This window comes from Carya illinoinensis, chromosome 3 (assembly GCF_018687715.1).
Source record: "Carya illinoinensis cultivar Pawnee chromosome 3, C.illinoinensisPawnee_v1, whole genome shotgun sequence".
NCBI classification, from domain to species: Eukaryota; Viridiplantae; Streptophyta; class Magnoliopsida; order Fagales; family Juglandaceae; genus Carya; species Carya illinoinensis.
In genome coordinates this window covers 11,354,529-11,372,243 of record NC_056754.1, presented here as the reverse complement: position 1 = coordinate 11,372,243, position 17,715 = coordinate 11,354,529, and the positions used below count along the sequence as shown (strand labels likewise).

Genomic DNA, 17,715 nt, shown 5'->3' with positions numbered 1-17,715 from the left:
TGCACATGTTGCGGTAAGGGGATGGAACAAAGATATATAGTTTGATGCTATGATCTTTCTAATTTGGTTTGCTTCTACATTAAGACAAGAATCTCAAGATCAGAAAGGAAAAGACTTGATGACTCGTGACATTAACAAAGGCCCCACCAGGAATTAAGTTATCTTTAAGATAATGCTTCTATCCCATTAATTACTCTACAGTTGCCTAAATGTAAATATTTTTTCTTTTAATTTTCTCTCAACTAATTTTTAAAAAATAAAAAAACACCAATTCACTAATAATTTTTTTCTTAATTATCAAATAAAAATTACAAGCATTTTTCTTATTAGGTATGTCACTTGATTTCCTTCCCATTTAATCAAGAACCTGGCCCACGGGCCCAGAATATGCACATAGGCAACAGGTATTGTTGTCGCCCCCGACCTGGGCTTGACCGTCCTACTTGATTATTGGTTAAATATTTATATATTTTTAATTTTTTATATAGTAATTAAAAAAATAACTTTAAATATATTGACATATTTTTTTATTATTTAAAAATATTTAAATATATAAATTCAAAATATTTAGATGGCACAACAGCATAAGGGTGGTGCTAGTGTGCCGTGTGCCTATGAATATAATTTATATGTATGTATATATATATATTTTTAAAAATAAAAAATACGTTAATATATTAAAATTACTCTTTAATCATTAAATAAAGAAAAAAAAGTAAATACATAAAGTCAAAATGAGGAACTCATAGAAGTATAGAACACAATTTTCAGAAGATATATGGCACAGATAAAAAAGTAGGGATAATGCTTTATCTACGTATAAAAGCCACCGTTTTTTTTTTTTTTTTAATTAATGATTTAAGGAAAATTTTTTGAATGATGTTGCGAAAATATTTAAAGATACAAAAGAAACATATGGCAAAAAAAAAAAAAAAAAAAAAAAAAAAAAAAAAAAAAAAAAAAGACCTTTTATATGGGTGTAGCAGGTTCCTAAAAGGTAGTCTGCGCTGATCATGAACGTACGAACACTATCGTTTCTGTCGTTACATATATCTCATCAACAAAAAGTACTGAATATTTGTACGCTGTCGCCTGCCTCAAGCTCTCAGGTGTGCCTATAAATTGCCACCTGAACTTTATGGTTCAAGCATTGAAGATATTGCTAGTTTTTGTAGGGCCAAGCTCAGTTACTTGTATTGCGTATCTTTACAACTTTACAGTTCCATCAGGTATCAGCTAAGCTTTACAAATAGTTGGACTGCCTCGTGTCACTACTTTTCTGGAGAAGATCGAAATTGTGAAATCATTTCGTCCCTTTTTATTTATTTATTGATTTTCCCTTAAAAACCAAACAAGTAATTGAATAAATTAAAACCTCTAAATCCTCCGAGATATCGTTCAAGTAGAGGCTGATACAGAAGATGAACTAATGTAATGAAGGATTTATGCCCAAAATTATAAATAATTAAATAGAAATTATCCCCAACTCTATATTGATTGCCATTTCCATAGGGTACTATATATGAATGTTGTTGCCTACTACTTTAGTAACCAATTCCAGTCCATACCCTGCATAATTGCTTCGATCAAGTGTGGGCTGCTACTTGGGCTGCAGGTATATGAGTAGATCTTGGCCCATCAAAGTTTTAAGTAACGGCCCATTTTTCCCGAGAGAGTGACTGCGTCTTTTTCCAATACGACAAAAAAAAAAAAAAAAGAATGAATGAAAAAATCCTTGTACTCGAATTTCTTGCGGAAGAAGTAGCTTTTCGTCCTTATGTAGAAGTGAGGAAGCCCAGTACATAGGTTTTCTTCAAAAGCATTTAGTAATTTACAGATTTGTTCAGCAGATAGACACGGACAAGAGAGAGATATCCACAGGTAAGATCATCTGTGACTCTCTCTTTTATATTTGCTTTTCAACGATTCAGTTGGGAGTTTCAATCACCCAAATCAATGATTAAGAGGTGTGTGTGTGTGTGTTTTTTTTTTCCCCTCCATTGCGTATATTTATGTTTCTTATGGGTTTAGGAGATCTCTTGGGTGGAAGTGCTCTTTAATCTTTTAAGTTCTGTCTTGAAATCTTTCTATTCATGGGTTTAACCGGGTTTTATTTTATTTTATTTTATTATTATTATCATTACATGAATATGCCAATTTGTTGCAAGAGCTTTAAGCTAGATAAGCTTTTCTTGAAGCCCACGAACCCTTGAATTGAATACACACGGTTGCTGACCGTACGAAGAGGGCGCTCTGATTGAGTCATCTATTAGGTGTATTTGTATTTTTCTTTCCTGTTCTGGGATTTCCCGATTAGATGAATTGTATCAAATCGTTAATGCTCTTGATAATTCGCGGATACAAATTCTGGAAACATCAATTTTTATATGTATCGCCGAAGGGAAGTCAAGACCTCTTTTAAATTATCATCAATCATATGTAAACTGATCTGTTTTAGAAAAGTAATTCTCTATGAAAGCAATCGAAAAGCGAGCATCTAGTTGTTAGAAGTATTGATGTTGCTGGGGTATCAACCAATAGTTTAATATTTCTTACCTCATCCAACAACCTTTACATAGGCTTCTTGGACGAATCCTGATTGGTTGGCTTCGATATATCTAGAGGGCAGAATACAAGACTCGGTACGAAGGTGTTCTCTTTGACTACCCAAGTTTTTATTAGCGATATTCTATCCGTAGCACGTAGTTTTGTAATTAGTCTTTTTCTTGTATACTCCTTGTGTACTCGGGCTTTGCCTATTTACGTGGATCAATAAAACTTCTTTTACCTATCAAAAAAAAGTTTTTATTAGCGATATTTGTGTTATTTAGGTTGTTGTCAAAACTCTCCCAGCAGGGGTGCATGTAGACATCAAAGCTTTCGGTTGAGGAACAAGAAATTTCCGGACAAACATTTTAAATTACGAACCTTTTCTGGACAAACAGATTTTTTGGTCCCCCTTTTCTTCTTTTTCCATGTGCCATTTCCACTGATGATTTGTTTGTTCTAAATACTATTATACACTTGTTTAGCCATTACCCACATAATTACGATATATGCTGAAAATCAGCTGCTTTGATGTTTAAAAATCCCCTCTTTCCGTTTTTCCCATTGGTTTTGGTTTTCAAGGGATTACATTGTTTCCTGGGTTATGTCATCTTGCAAATTTGATTAGTTTATGAAAAACTTATGTGTTGCTCCTAAAGTTTATGGATTCTTTTTTGGGTCCTAAGTTTATAGAAGTTGCAATATTTTTATTGCACTTTTGGTTAATGTCAAGCAAAATTTTCACGTCATGTACCTCATTCAAATTACTATTTTTTTTTCATACTTGCACCATCAACTCCATGTTCTTCCATTGGTATTTGTCCTTCAATCATAAGTTAAAAGTTCCACCTCTGATTGTTCATGTATACCTGTCCCTTGCTACTGCAAGGGTGTGACCTAGAGAGAACTTGTAAAAGTGCAACCCAAATGGTATATGCAAGCATGTCATTTTGAAAAGGAGACAATGGGAGAGTGAGAAAGAAGAAAATAAATGCTCATAAATTTACAAGTTCAACAATTATGGGGAGAGAGTCCAACATGCAGAAGTAGAGTAAATGGAACTGAGCATAGTTTTGGAATATTTATGTTCTCTATGAGCAGTCTATGTTCAGGAACTTTCGCCACATTTATCTCCAATATTGTTTCTACCTGATTGGTATAGCATTTAGAATTATAATTTGATGATAAATCAGAAAAAATTTGACGATTTTAAATTTTACTTCCAGAGATATGGCGTTTTGATGCCCCATGAACTATCTTGAGTTCTACGTCAGTTTCAAGTAGTTGCCACCTACAGACTGTGAGTAGGGGATATCTTTTAAATATCATCTTGTCTGCTCTTGTGTAATCTCATCTCATGGTATTGAGCTTGGTGATGAGATTTGTTTAAATTTAAAAATTGAATATAAGAAAATTTTAAAATTTAGAATCCATAAAAAATGGTATGAACCATAGATCCTTGATGGGGGGAGCTTAATGTAGTCTGTAATCTAAATGTCCATGACTTCCTATTATTAGTTGTAAACACTAGTTAGGTACTTCTCATGTATACTCCCTGTGTACTTGGGCTTTTCCTATTCTTACGAATAAAATTTCTTCAGCACCGATCAAAAAAAAAAAAAATAGTAGTCTCCAAATATTGAGGCATTGGTTCTCTGGAAATTATATCCCTCTGCTTCTTCCCCTCCCCCCCTTTTTCTCAGCTAGCAATTTCTCTAGTGTTTTAAATTTTTGGTCACTCTTAGAAGCAGGTCACTGGTTTTCATACTCAAGCAATGCCTCTCTCAGAGAGAGGTCATGGCTTCAATCCATGGGATCCAAAGGATTTGGATGTGGACAGGCTTCCCTCATCTTGTACCCTGCTATAGTCTTTTACACAGTAATATCTACATATGTGTAAACTGACTGTACTTCTTGAAGTAGTTTTGAAATCTCTTCAAAATTGCAAATCTATATGCTTCAAATTCTATCTGCATATATGTACTCAGAAGTGCTTAACTTCTTGTCCTTCGTTTTGTGTGTGTGCATGCAAGCCTGTTGGCTTCTTAGTTTTGTCCTAATTTCTCCGCTCTGTAAAATATTTATGGGTTACTGTTGCTAATCTTCTTAATCTTTTGGTTATTTTCTCATTCGAGTAATGATAATTTTCCCCTTTTGTCATTTTCTTTGTAGTCCAGCCATAACTCAAAATGTCTAGGAGATATGATAGTCGAACAACAATCTTCTCCCCTGAAGGTCGTCTTTTCCAAGTTGAATATGCAATGGAGGCCATTGGAAATGCAGGTGCTGCAATTGGAATATTATCAAAAGATGGGGTTGTCTTGGTTGGTGAAAAAAAGGTTACTTCCAAACTTCTGCAAACCTCAGGTTCCACTGAGAAGATGTACAAGATTGATGATCATGTTGCATGTGCTGTGGCTGGAATAATGTCTGATGCCAACATCCTAACTAACACAGCTAGGGTCCAAGCCCAACGCTACACGTTTGCTTACCAAGAGCCCATGCCGGTCGAGCAACTAGTTCAATCCCTTTGTGATACTAAGCAAGGGTACACACAATTTGGAGGTCTCCGGCCTTTTGGTGTTTCATTTCTTTTTGCAGGATGGGACAAGAATCTTGGTTTTCAGTTGTATATGAGCGACCCTAGTGGGAACTATGGAGGTTGGAAAGCTGCAGCAATTGGTGCAAACAACCAGGCAGCACAATCAATGCTTAAACAGGATTACAAGGATGATATCACAAGGGAAGGGGCAGTCGAGCTTGCATTGAAGGTGCTCAGTAAAACCATGGACAGCACGAGTCTTAGTTCCGATAAGCTTGAATTAGCTGAGGTTTTCCTCTCACCTTCTGGCACTGTGAAGTATCAAGTTTCCTCGCCCGAATCTTTGACAAAGTTGCTGGTGAAGTTTGGAGTGAACCAACCTGCCACTGAGGATTCCTAAAGTCATGTTATTATGTACTGTTTCATAAGAAAAAGATGTTATCTGATCGAGTTTCAGTTTCTTTTCTTAATGTCTTTGGTAGTGGATTGGAACCAGTGTGTCACTGGGGCCTGTTTTTTTCAGATAAAAATGATCACATTCTCTGCAGTTGATATATTTCTGTTTGTTTTGTCCGAACATGCAACTTTATTGATTTTTTTAATCTTCTGTTTGTTTCTCAAAATAATAATCATTATATTAAAATTTAAGGTGAGTTTCACAATTAGGTTGTAAGGTGGTTTTTATATATATTAAGGCGAGTATCACGATTAAGATCTAAGCTTTTGTTTAAAAATAATAACTACATTACAGAGAACTTTTTGTGTTCTAAGGTTGTGGCATAGCTTTATACTATGTAGTTGTCCGTCCCAACAAAAGTAATTTGAATGGGACCAATTCATGTCAATTATTATGGGCATGAGCAGCTGCCTTCGGTCCTGCACGCATCAACCCACATCATTCACTGATACACAGACAGTATAGCCAGCGAGGGAGAGACGAGCGTGAACCACATAAAACAGGTACGGGAAAGAGTGGGTGGATATGACCCAGACGCGTCAGAGACTCAGAATACGCCCTTTGTTGCATGCCGGGCCTCGTGCGAATTGATGGGTTTGTGTGTTAGTGTGCTACTTCAAAATCAATCAACCGAGAGAGAGCAGCATCTTCTCGGCCTAAACCTCTCCAATTTTCCATCTACTTGATTTGTGGATCCAAATGCAATCCTTGGCTTATATATCTAACATTATTTTATAATTCATTTTTTTAATATTTATAGGACACATCAAATATACTCAAATTTTGCTGCATGTTCAGTGACTGATTTGTATATTTGTGCCCACACTCATACCATGTGCTTGTTTTTAATCCCTCTCTTGAGGATCCCATGTGCCTCAGTATCGAATCAAGAACATCCTATAAATGTGGGCAGCAACGAGTTTTTAGACCATTGTCTTTAATTTTTGTTGAACAAAAAAATAAAGCTTAGACCGCTGTGAGTTGGTGACACCGACACTGTCTATATATAAGTAGTTAGCTATTATTTAAATATGAAGCCTCGTTTAAAGAAGATGATTATTTGGAGTTATCTGCACCTTTACTTCTGGCAATGCATTTTGGAGCAAGTTGTATCTTTAATCTATAAAAACAGAATGGATATTTTATTTTATTGACATATGCCTCTCTAAGGCAGATCCTTCGGATCCACCTCTGTCGACTAAATCTCAATTTCGTGCACCGCATTTTTTAAAATTTTCCTACACAAAAATAATTAAATCGCTGATTTTTTATTAAGGAGTGTAGCTTTAAAAGATTGTTTGCACCTATGAAGTGTTGAATCTTGAACCCTGAAGAGAGTCATACCCCAAAGCTAAGTCCTTCACCACTTAGGTGAACCCTTTGAAGTTTTAAAACAGTATGATTATTAAAATTTTAGAATACCATTCTTAGTAATGGAACCGACCAGTTGGTTGGTAGTATAATTTCAGTCTGTATCATATTTATGACCATCCATATCTTTTAAAATATATGTTCAAATTATAGAATTTAAAACTAAAAAATTGATAAACATATCAAACAAGTTAGGATGCCAATTTTGCAATTTTAACTAATTCAAAGCTATTGAAAACATAATGATGAAGAGGAAGGTTGTTATTGAAACATGCATGTTGAACAACATCAGGACAAAAAAAAACTTTAATTTCTCAAAGCTCACAAGGGCAGGCAACGAAACAAAAGAACCGCCTTTACTAATCAAGCCATTATAAAAAAGTTCATTAATCTGAAATGAACTTCAAGTGGGTTGTCATCGTTCTTTTTAAAACAAAATTATTATCTCAAAAACATAAAATCTGGGTTCAGAATGGATCATTACAGTGACTTCAGCAAAGAGTTACACATTTTTTTTTCCCAGAGGAGACGAAAAGTCATCGCCAAAATTAGCTTAATTCGTACGTACAAATGCATGTCTCGCACCAAAATCTGGGTTCAGTACTACCGCTGTCATGTCCTTTTCTGCCTCTCACCCAAGTATCAATGTATCATCCTCCTGCTTGCTTACACTACTAGTCTGTCAGGTACCCTTTTAGCCACTTTAACCATTAACTTTGGAACAGAAACGCATGATTACCTTTATTTCTGCCTTATCCACCTCTTCCTCTCAAAGCAACGTATAAAAAGTTATAGACCTTACATCAATCAAACTGAATCCCACGTATGTTCCTAGGTTCTCTCTCTCTCTCTCTCTCTCTCTCTCTCGGTGTCAAAGGGAAACTTGTCCACTTATCACACTCCCACATCACTGTCCAAAGAACACATTTTTCACTTGCTCATGGACGAACCCATACGCTCTCTTCGCTTCCTCCTCCTGTTCTTGCTCCTCCCTTCTCTGTCTCTTCAACGGGAAGATCAACGTCTAAAGCTTAGCACCGTAGATCTCAATGCACTAAAAGCCATCAAAGCTTCCCTCACCGACATCCCAGGATCGGCATTCTTTTCCACCTGGGACTTCGCTTCCACCGATCCATGCTCTTCTTTTTCCGGCCTCACCTGCTCTCTCATTTCTTCTTCTCTCCGCGTCACCGTTCTCTCACTCGGTACCGGCCTCTCTGGCTCGCATGGACTCGCCGGATCTCTCTCCAGCTCCCTCTTCCAACTCACCGAACTGACCCAACTCCTCCTCTTTCCCGGCCTCGTCACCGGCCCCATCCCACTCCAACTCTGCCGCCTCTCTAACCTCCGAGTCATCTCCTTAACCGAAAACCGCCTGACCGGTCCCGTCCCCTCTTGTTTCTCGGCTTTCTCGAATTTGCACACCCTCGACCTGAGTTACAACCAGCTCACCGGATCCATCCCGCCAGGTCTCACCCGGTTGCCCAGACTCAAGGTCCTCATATTGGCGTCCAACTCTCTATCAGGCGAGTTACCGGACGTGTCGACGCAGCTGCTGCATCTAGATTTGAAGTGGAACAGACTCAACGGGCAGCTGCCGTCACTTCCTTCGTCCCTCCGTTACCTGTCTCTATCGCGTAATACGATGTGGGGCCCACTCAACGGCTTGGGATCGCTCTCCGAGTTAGTGTATCTGGACCTGAGCATGAATCAATTCGATGGTCCCATCCCGGCCCCACTCTTCAGACCCACCCTCTCGTCTTTACTACTGCAACGGAACAATCTGTCCGGTGGGGTCCTCCTCGCCGGTCCCACGACACCCCTATCATACGGTGAGGGTTCCATCGTGGACCTGAGCCACAACTTCTTGACGGGGGAGTTATCAGCGGTGTTGATTGGGGTGGAGAGCTTGTTCCTGAATAACAACCGTCTGATCGGGAGGGTGCCGGAGGAGTACGTAAAGAGCGTGTACCGAGGTGGCACCAAGACGTTGTACTTGCAGCACAATTATCTAAACGGGTTCAGGCTGGAACCGGGGGCGGCATTGCCGGATACGGCGTCGTTGTGCCTGTCGTATAACTGTATGGTCCCACCATCGGCGGGAGTCAAGGCTTGCCCGGCAAGTGCCGGTTCGCAGATCTCAAGGCCAGAGTGGCAGTGTTCAATGTTCTATAAGGGGAGGTCTTAAGGATTGATACATTGATTAGAATGCATTAATGCACAAGAGTGAATTCTTTCTTTCCTCTCTAATGGCAAGTGTAATCTAATGATGATACAGTTTACGTTTGTTAGTGTCAATATTTTCAAGGGGTGGGGGGTGACTCGTGAGAGAGGGATCGAGAGGTATACATAGTAATTGAGTAAAAGCAATGTACGTTCTCTATGATTTGTGTTTTTGTTTTTGTTTTTTTAATGTTGTTTTCTTGGTATAGTGGGGGGATGAGTAAATGAGGTGGTCGTGAGGAGTGTGGAGTGTAATGAGAAGTGCCGAATGCATGAATAGAATAATGAGATGTTTGTCACGCTAAGTCCGCAGGTGGTCCATCACAAATGCGTCCTTTATCTTGAGCGTGCACGCTAAATACATAGCCCGTGTTGGCTGACCTCTTGGACCTTTTATTATTGCTATATGCATGCTAGATCAGAAGTGCGTACCTGTTCTTGCGACTATTCAAAGCTCCGGTTACTTTCTCTGTTTGATATTTGTCTCAGAGTACATCAATGACTAGTCACCAATTTTTTATCCTGGTAAGGTAGCAAACAACTAATCAAGGCGTTGGAAGCATTTTTAGAGGGACAAAATTTTCTTCCGAACTGCTTTTCATCCTTCTCATGTTTAAGTCATTACTTATTCCGATAATGATGGATGGCTGGGGCTGGATGTTCCAATTTAAACATTGTAAAGTGCTCTCTCTCTCTCTCTCTCTCTCTCTCTCTCTCTCTCTCTCTCTCTCTCTCTCTCTCTCTCTCTCTCCTCACAAGTTCTTTTTATCTCCTATGCTATATCCCCACAATTCAATCACTCATGCGTTACCTTCCTGTTTGTTTGTCGAGAGACTTTTCACTTTTCTCCCCACAAAAGGTGGAGATTTCCCAGCTAAAAGAAATCATTTTACTTATTCCCCTTGTCACTCCCATTTGAGTCTAATCAAAGATAAACTCCTCAGAGCTTTGCCTGAGTCTCTACGTCGGATTCCTCGAAGGGACCAGGTCTAAAGGAAAATTGGGCTAGATTAACAAAGCCCATAGTTTTCTTTTTCGAATCAACTAAGAAAATGAAAATGAAGCCCATACGAGAGTCTTGGTACAATAATAGCTTATAAAACAAGATTCGCAAGGGCCTCAGTGTGGCCACTTCTTAGAAAGCCCACTGGGCAGCAGACTTCAAGCAGTGCACAATATAGGCATTTTTTTATCAGAAGGCTAGGAAATTTTCGTTGTTTTCTGTTTTTTTCCCCCTCCCTACTGGGCTCCTTTTGGAAAAGGAAAATTCCTTTTTCCCGGATATTAAATAGAAAAAGAGAGAGGAAAAAAATTGAATCCTTCATTACTTTCTACTCTAATGATGTTGAAGAAATAATACAAATGCATGAGATCGACAGGTTGAACATGAACACGACCTACTTAATTAAGATTTATATGCAGTTCTTATACTGGATCTTATTCTTGTAGCTGCGTTGACAATATCCACTTAGACCAAAAAGTATGAGAAAATATGCTATTAATAAGAGCAATTGAATGTGATATTCTGTTAACACAACGAAACCGAAATTTGGTTCTAAAAAAAATAAAAATAAAACATTCGGCCTGTTTTGGTTCAAAAATCAAAATACACTTCATATGTATATCAAAAATTTGAAGACTGTCATCATCCAACCTACAAGGAACGCACCATTGAAGCCTTCCTTATCAATACATATGAGTCAATGAGAACTTTTATCAAACACTTTTCCTGCTTGCTCTTATTTCATTACTAAAGCATTTTAATACATCTCGTTGGGTTCTTCCTTAATACACTACGTACGGCAACTAATTCGACACTACAACAGATTGGTTCGTTACAAAGATTTTGAGTGAAAAATAACATAATTTCCCAAATTAAAGTCACTCGCATCAGGGACTAGTATTTAACCCAATGGGTAAATATTTTATCATAGAAAGTGCATTGAGATTTATTATAAGGGGCTGATCCGTACGTACCAAGCCGCGGGTGCATGGCGTACGTACATGTGGGGAACTTATTCAATTATATAAATATCATTGAATGATATGTTGGATTTGATTGATTCAAGCACTGATCCGCAGCTAATTTGCTTTCCTTCTTGATGGCCATGATCGTGCATGGTAACGTAAGCAGTAAGTGTCGGTATACACGTGAGAGATCATGACATGAACTTAAAATAAATATATGATGTCCTGAATTAATTAATGTTTGCCAGATATATAAAGGCTCATAATCACCTTTTTAACATAAATTAGCTAGTATTATTAATAAAAAATGAAAAAGAAGAACTCGTGTGCTACTTCTAATAGGGGAATTAAGGAATTGTATGTTTTGGTTTTGGACAGGAAGACTTTATTTTGGGTCCATTGTTGGATACAATTAGAAATAAAGGTTCTTGAAACTTGCCAGCTAGCTATATTGTAGGATGACCAAATCCACCCCATGAGGGCTACAAATCAAAGAAACCCCTTTGCAAGGTGGATTTATTTGGCCATTGCATGATGGTGTCATCACGCTTATTGCCGGGTGGCCGAATCCCCCCCGAGGGTGGAGAGCAAGATCAGCTATCCATTCGTGAGGGTGGTCCGTCCACAACCCCTCCACCCCAAAACAATCTTTGACATACTATATTATTAAAACACTACTTCTTGAAACACCTCATAAACACTTCTTTATAAAATGTTGTCAAACGAAGGGCAACACATGCACTTTGTTATGGTGATCTCACCCCATTATGAATAACCTTTTGTACAGATCTAGTCTCAAGTACTGTTTCAGAACCAGCCACAAAGTGATGAAGATGTGTTCGAGTACCCTTTTAACAATACGTTCTTTTCTTTTTTTTTTTTTTTTTTTTTTTTTTTTTTTTTTTTTTCTTAGTTTTCTTGATTTGATATGGATGAGAACAAAGGCATTTCCGAGAGACAACCTTCTGTTCCACAAAAGTGGCCTAAAGAAAGAAGTCCTTGTCCATCACACTTCACGGTTAAGTTGCTTTAAGAAAAGATTGGTCCCCTATCCTTCACCCTCGAATGACAGCTCGATCCATGCGGGTCCACTTTAATTAATTTTGTGGATCTCCTTGCAGATTTGGCTCCTCCGTAAGTAGGGTCTATAAATTTATTAGACGAATATATAAAGGTGTTTGTGATTTGTCTGAATTTGACTCGACGCTGATTAAGTTGCAATACCTATAAACTGGTTAATTTGATAATTAATTAGCCAATCAAACTCAATTACCTCAGGTTTCAAAAGCATTTAATTTAGTAGTAAATCAAGGTAACTTGAACAGACACAATCACGAATATTAATTGATCACTTGTCGCCGTGGAGACTAAGATTACGTTTGGAGGTTTAGAATTTAGATGAATTAATATGAATTAAATTTTTTATGATTAGTACTAGTGAGTTGAGATGGCAGAGTAAATTTTGTGAATTTCATAATATTTACCTAATATGAATTTAGATATACTTAAATGTTAAGATTAATTTATATGTATTTATAAAAAATTAAAAAATATATAAGTCCTACTTATGATTGGGAAGTTTGTTGTAAACGCAATGCAGAGCGACCATCCATTTAATTGCTAACTTTTGTCAATTATGGGTCTCTCGTGTAACAGTGATAAGACTAAAATGATAAATTATATTCAATGGTTAATTGGGAGTTGTATTTGAATGTTAGGCTAGACTTAAATTTAAACACAATAAAGATGAGTTGAGTGTCTTCCAGGTTCCAAACCCGCAACTCACATCAATATTTCATGTTTTAGCTAGATGTATGTATATATATATATATAAGTTTGTCATGATGTATAATACTCATTAACAAAGGTTTAAAAAATAGGTTTCTCAGGCAAAAAATTAGAGTAAGTTGATTTGCTTAGTTAGTTATAAGCTCGTGAACATAAAAATTGATTTTGATCTTAAGCTCGATCGAGTTTGGTTCAAGTATTCTGTAACAGTGTAAATGCAGCTTTTGACGCGACATAGCCCCAATCTCAAATAAGAAATACAAGGAACTATAAGCTAAGACGTATTTAATTATTTAATCTTAGACATTAATGTTTGTCACGATACAACAAAGTCATAAGATTCTGCGCAGAATCATTATGTCAGTTAACCAATATATAGATGCAATCATGTTAGGTTGGGAAACATTAATCGAATGATTGCAATGAACAGTACGGGCACGCAACAAATGCCAAATGTAGCATGGCAGTGTAAGAGGTATAGAAAAGTTTATTTTCTCAATGTCAGCAAATTTTTTTTATGAATTTAACGTTTTGAGATAATGTGCAGTTTTTCTCAGCATGGTATTAGAGTTTGACTTTAAATCCTACTTTAAGAAAAAATTAGTACCGTTGTCGAGAAAATATACTCTCATCTTTGATCAACTAAATTAAATATATGCTTATTCACATGATTGCAATTACTAAAAACGACGTCAAATAACATTTTTATCCAATTTGATCATTAAAATAGAAGAAAAAACAAGTGATATAATACAATAATCCTAACAATCAAATTTTAATGAATAGTGTACCTTTTCTTGTGAAAAAACACATCAACATGATAAACAAGTGAAAACAAACACAAAAAAAATCAATCACACAATGTAAAATTAACGTGTTTCGGCAATGCATGTGCCTACGTCCACAGAGCTGCATATGATTTTATTATGTTGAGGAATTACAAAATATATTTTATGATAAAATCTCACTATTAAGAGTACTCAAGAGATACTAAACTGTTTATTAAGTACATATGTAGAATGTCACACAACAAAAACCCTATTTTATAATTTCTCGCTATTGAGATCTCTATCCGATTTTCGCTTGAGCTACATGTCGAGTGAGACTTATGTGAACTCTCCTCCTAAGTTTCTCTCAAGCCACCTGTTATGTGAACATTAAGCGAACTTTCTACTTGACGACACTTTTTCAAACAACAAATAGTACCAAAAATTTTATTTATTGGCCGAAGCCTCCTTAAAAATCCGCCAAAATATCGTAACACATTATTGTTGGATTGGGTCAATCATCAAATCAGACTGACACACCAATAAATTAAACCAAACTTCACAAACTCAACAGTTGTAACTTGGGAGCTAGGGGCATTAATTTATTAGCAATGGATAGAATATGTATATAGCATAAGATCATCATGAGAGCACCAATCATAACAATTAATTATGTTATTAAAATGAAAGGAAATTTATATTAGTTGATGGGAGACAACCCGGAATTGAGAAGTATCTTGGCCCGAATATTTGTGTAAGGTATAATAATCTTTGAAATTGTCTCGAGCTTGTAAATATGAATTCTTTCGTTGCCCTCTATAAAATGTCCATGCATGTGGGTCAGTTCTATTTATAAATATCAAGCAAACCAACAAATTAAACCTATATTAATTTAAACATTTTAACAGCAATGACATACATTTATATATTAATTTAGATTCTTTGAACCAAAATCACCATCAATAATTTATTTAGAGTGATGTCACATCAAAAGTCTCATCTAAAAAAAATTCCATCGAAACGTATCTAATATTGTTAATATTGAAAGCAATATATATCTTGTCACGGGACACACAGTCCATGTATTGAACAAATAAGTATACGGTAAGGAGACAGGGTTTGACTCTTAAAATCGTCGCTATGTTTGTAACGCATGAAACTTTAAGAGACATAAAGGGTAGCAATATATAGTCCTGCTTTGTCTGACATTCTTGTCTATATATGTACATGATAAACGTCCACCGGAGAACTTCATGATAATTAATTGTACATATCGTTTCTGATCAAGATTTAATTAACCTCAACTTTGAGATCGCAAATCTTCATCTGGCACGTCGTTTGAAATAGTCGGAGATCAGGGAGCTGGGCGAAGAATAAATGGTTTTGACGTTGCTATGTTTTTCTTTTTTTGGCCTAAGCGACATTGCCCTGTTGAGAAATTTAAGAGAGGAGGGTGAAAGTCAGTTATTGCGCATAAAAAGATCACTGGAAAATCGTGAAGTAAACTTGAGAACTGAAGCAGTCTGACGTACTTTTTTCATGCAATTATTTGCGCATGATGATATAAATATGATCTATATGTGCTATAGCTCCTCTTACTTTAATTTCTAGCTGATATATATGAAGTATTGAAAGTAGTACTCATTGAACGAACGAACTTCAATTCATTGATGGTAACTTTGATCGCCGAATAAAAGGCAAGAAGAGGTGTCCATTTGATGTTGCAGCAGCATATCCCATATTAAAAGAAAAATCGAATTGAAAGCCCCTAGGGAGGGGAGAGTCTTTTGGCAAAGGAGCTAGGCAGGCTTGCATAGTCGGTGCCTTTTGTTTTCTCATTTTGGCTTTTTTATTTATATCAACATCTACACTTTTTTCCAGTAGAAAAACCAAACGCCATTGCTTGAATAATACGCACCATTTTCACCTATATGTATGCCACCCTTGGTTCTTCACTCCTTTGTCTGTATCTCTCCGGATATATATAGAAGCTGACGTTCTTATAATCCCAATAAGCCAAGATCAATGAATTCACATGATCATAGGCAAATGTGTACTGTTCAAGGGGACGCCGGACTCGTCCTCACCACTGACCCAAAGCCTCGTCTCCGATGGACTGTCGAGCTTCATGAGCGATTTGTCGATGCTGTCACCCAGCTTGGAGGACCAGATAGTACCGAACCTTTTTACCACTTTGTTCACATCAGCAATCATTAATATACCATGCTTAATTAGAACTAGCTTGTAGCATTTTTGCCATTGTTGAGTTTCATTTTAACAGTATGTTCTATGTTTTTTTTTTCTTTTTTTCTATTTTTCCTTTTTCCTCTGTCTATCTCTGCAGAGGCTACGCCAAAGACGATCATGAAAGTTATGGGTGTTAAGGGTCTCACTCTTTACCATCTTAAGAGCCACCTTCAGGTAACGATACAGTACTGGAATACATCTTCTGGTTCTCCTTTTTTCTCTCAGCTTGTACTTTTCCACTGTTAGGTTTTTATTTTTTAATGAATCTTGCTCGTTTTCTCATCTTCAATAAAATAGAAATTCAGGCTCGGGAAGCAACCGCATAAAGATTTGAATGATCAGGCTGTTGGGGATGGTGAGATTAAAGTTTTTTTTTTTTTTTTTTTTTTTTTTCCTTTTATTAATTTTTGCTACCATTCTTCGGAAGAGACTACTGAAAATGTTCCCATTTCCTTATAAAATCTCATCGACAGCTTCGGCATTAGAATTTCAGAGGGATGCTGCTGCAACTTCCAGGACAATAATGGGTCTACGATTGAATAAGTATGTGACTCACTAGATCTCTTCGTCTTTTGTCGCAAGCGAGTATAGGCACACTAGACATGAATTTCAAGACGAGAAGGCATCTTATACTATTGGCACACATGGCTCTATATAAATGCATTCATGATCTGTAGTTTATACTAAAACTATATTCATTTTCTTTGTTTCCATTCACATTTTAATTCATTTTTAAGAACCTGATCACAGGAACATAAACCAGACTGAAGCTCTTAAGACACAAATGGAAGTGCGAAGGAGACTGAATGAGCAGTTAGAGGTAATACAATAAGGAAAGTAAGAAAATACCTAAACCGTACGTCCCATTGATAGTAAAATTCAACAGGAGCTGAAGATCAGATAGGGAATTGGTTTTGAACTTTTTGGCCATTATATTATATCTGTGTTGATGTGGCAACAGGTACAGAAACACCTCCAGATGAGGATCGACGCACAAGGAAAATATATGCGGACAATACTGGAGAAAGCATGTCGAACACTCTCCGATGAAAATGTGAACTCTCAAGGTGGTTACAAGCTCGTTGTTGGTCAAGGATATGGCGACATGATGAGCAACACGAGAGATTTTGGTTCCATGGTGAACATGCCATCTCTAGAAGATTTGCATGTAAATGAAGATCACAACTGTCGTACTGGTGGATTTCATCAGCTACAAGAAATGGGAATTGCTGCAGCACATTTTGATCAGTTGGAAGAGGATGCGTGCCAGCTTCAAATGGCTCCTTTGACTACTGCTGATGGCAACTCAGCTACGAATTTCATGCCCAGAAGTTGATGGTCGAAAATTAATGTTATATCTATTTACAGTTATCAACTCAATTTATGACAGAAAAGAAAGTACTACGGGACAGTAATTCTCAAAAGCTTTAAATTAAGCCTCTTGTAGACACTGTAGCTTTTACTAGACCAAATTAATTGGTAGATTTGTACGCATATGATATATATGATATAGATATATTAACTACCAATCCTGTCGCTTGGTACGTAGCTTCATATGTAATTAATTTAAGAAAATTTCACCGACGGATCGGAGGTCGACCTTCAATCATTGATTAAAATGTTCCATCGATAACTACTTCTGTACCATAATTTAGAAGTATTCGGGGTTCTTTCAACTATATAAATTAGTGGCGATAATACTCTAAGATGTTAATTGGACGTATGTGCCATCTTCCTTTTATGATATGATAGCTTCATTTCGTATTAATCAGAGAGTCGTGTGGAAAAAGGAAAGACATGATCAA

The 17,715-nt window shown here is 36.8% G+C and overlaps 3 protein-coding genes across 18 annotated transcripts; all 3 read left to right on the top strand.

The window, feature by feature from the left end:
* Positions 1-1,722: 1,722 nt before the first annotated feature.
* LOC122303260 (proteasome subunit alpha type-4-A-like) lies at positions 1,723-5,645 on the top strand. Of its 15 annotated transcripts, none has more exons than XM_043114946.1 (4): positions 1,737-1,881; positions 2,580-2,642; positions 3,774-3,847; positions 4,725-5,645. In XM_043114946.1, the coding sequence occupies exon 4, from the start codon at positions 4,737-4,739 to the stop codon at positions 5,487-5,489; it is 753 nt and encodes a 250-aa protein (XP_042970880.1). In that variant the 5' UTR covers positions 1,737-1,881; positions 2,580-2,642; positions 3,774-3,847; positions 4,725-4,736; the 3' UTR covers positions 5,490-5,645. The 15 variants fall into 15 exon arrangements, with proteins under 15 accessions (XP_042970873.1, XP_042970874.1, XP_042970877.1 ...); XM_043114942.1 differs by having other exon boundaries at positions 4,720-5,645; XM_043114945.1 differs by having other exon boundaries at positions 2,580-2,650.
* A 1,831-nt stretch (positions 5,646-7,476) lies between these two features.
* LOC122303259 (probable inactive leucine-rich repeat receptor kinase XIAO) lies at positions 7,477-9,445 on the top strand. The gene has a single exon (XM_043114936.1). It carries the CDS (start codon positions 7,858-7,860, stop codon positions 9,103-9,105), a length of 1,248 nt encoding a protein of 415 aa, XP_042970870.1. The 5' UTR covers positions 7,477-7,857; the 3' UTR covers positions 9,106-9,445.
* A 5,938-nt stretch (positions 9,446-15,383) lies between these two features.
* Positions 15,384-17,439, top strand: LOC122303258 (myb family transcription factor IPN2-like). 2 transcript variants are annotated; one of them, XM_043114934.1, is made up of 6 exons: positions 15,384-15,836; positions 16,008-16,084; positions 16,208-16,265; positions 16,384-16,453; positions 16,661-16,730; positions 16,872-17,439. In XM_043114934.1, the coding sequence occupies exons 1-6, from the start codon at positions 15,689-15,691 to the stop codon at positions 17,244-17,246; spliced, it is 798 nt and encodes a 265-aa protein (XP_042970868.1). In that variant the 5' UTR covers positions 15,384-15,688; the 3' UTR covers positions 17,247-17,439. The 2 variants fall into 2 exon arrangements, with proteins under 2 accessions (XP_042970868.1, XP_042970869.1); XM_043114935.1 differs by having other exon boundaries at positions 15,698-15,832.
* The last annotated feature ends 276 nt before the right edge of the window (positions 17,440-17,715 follow it).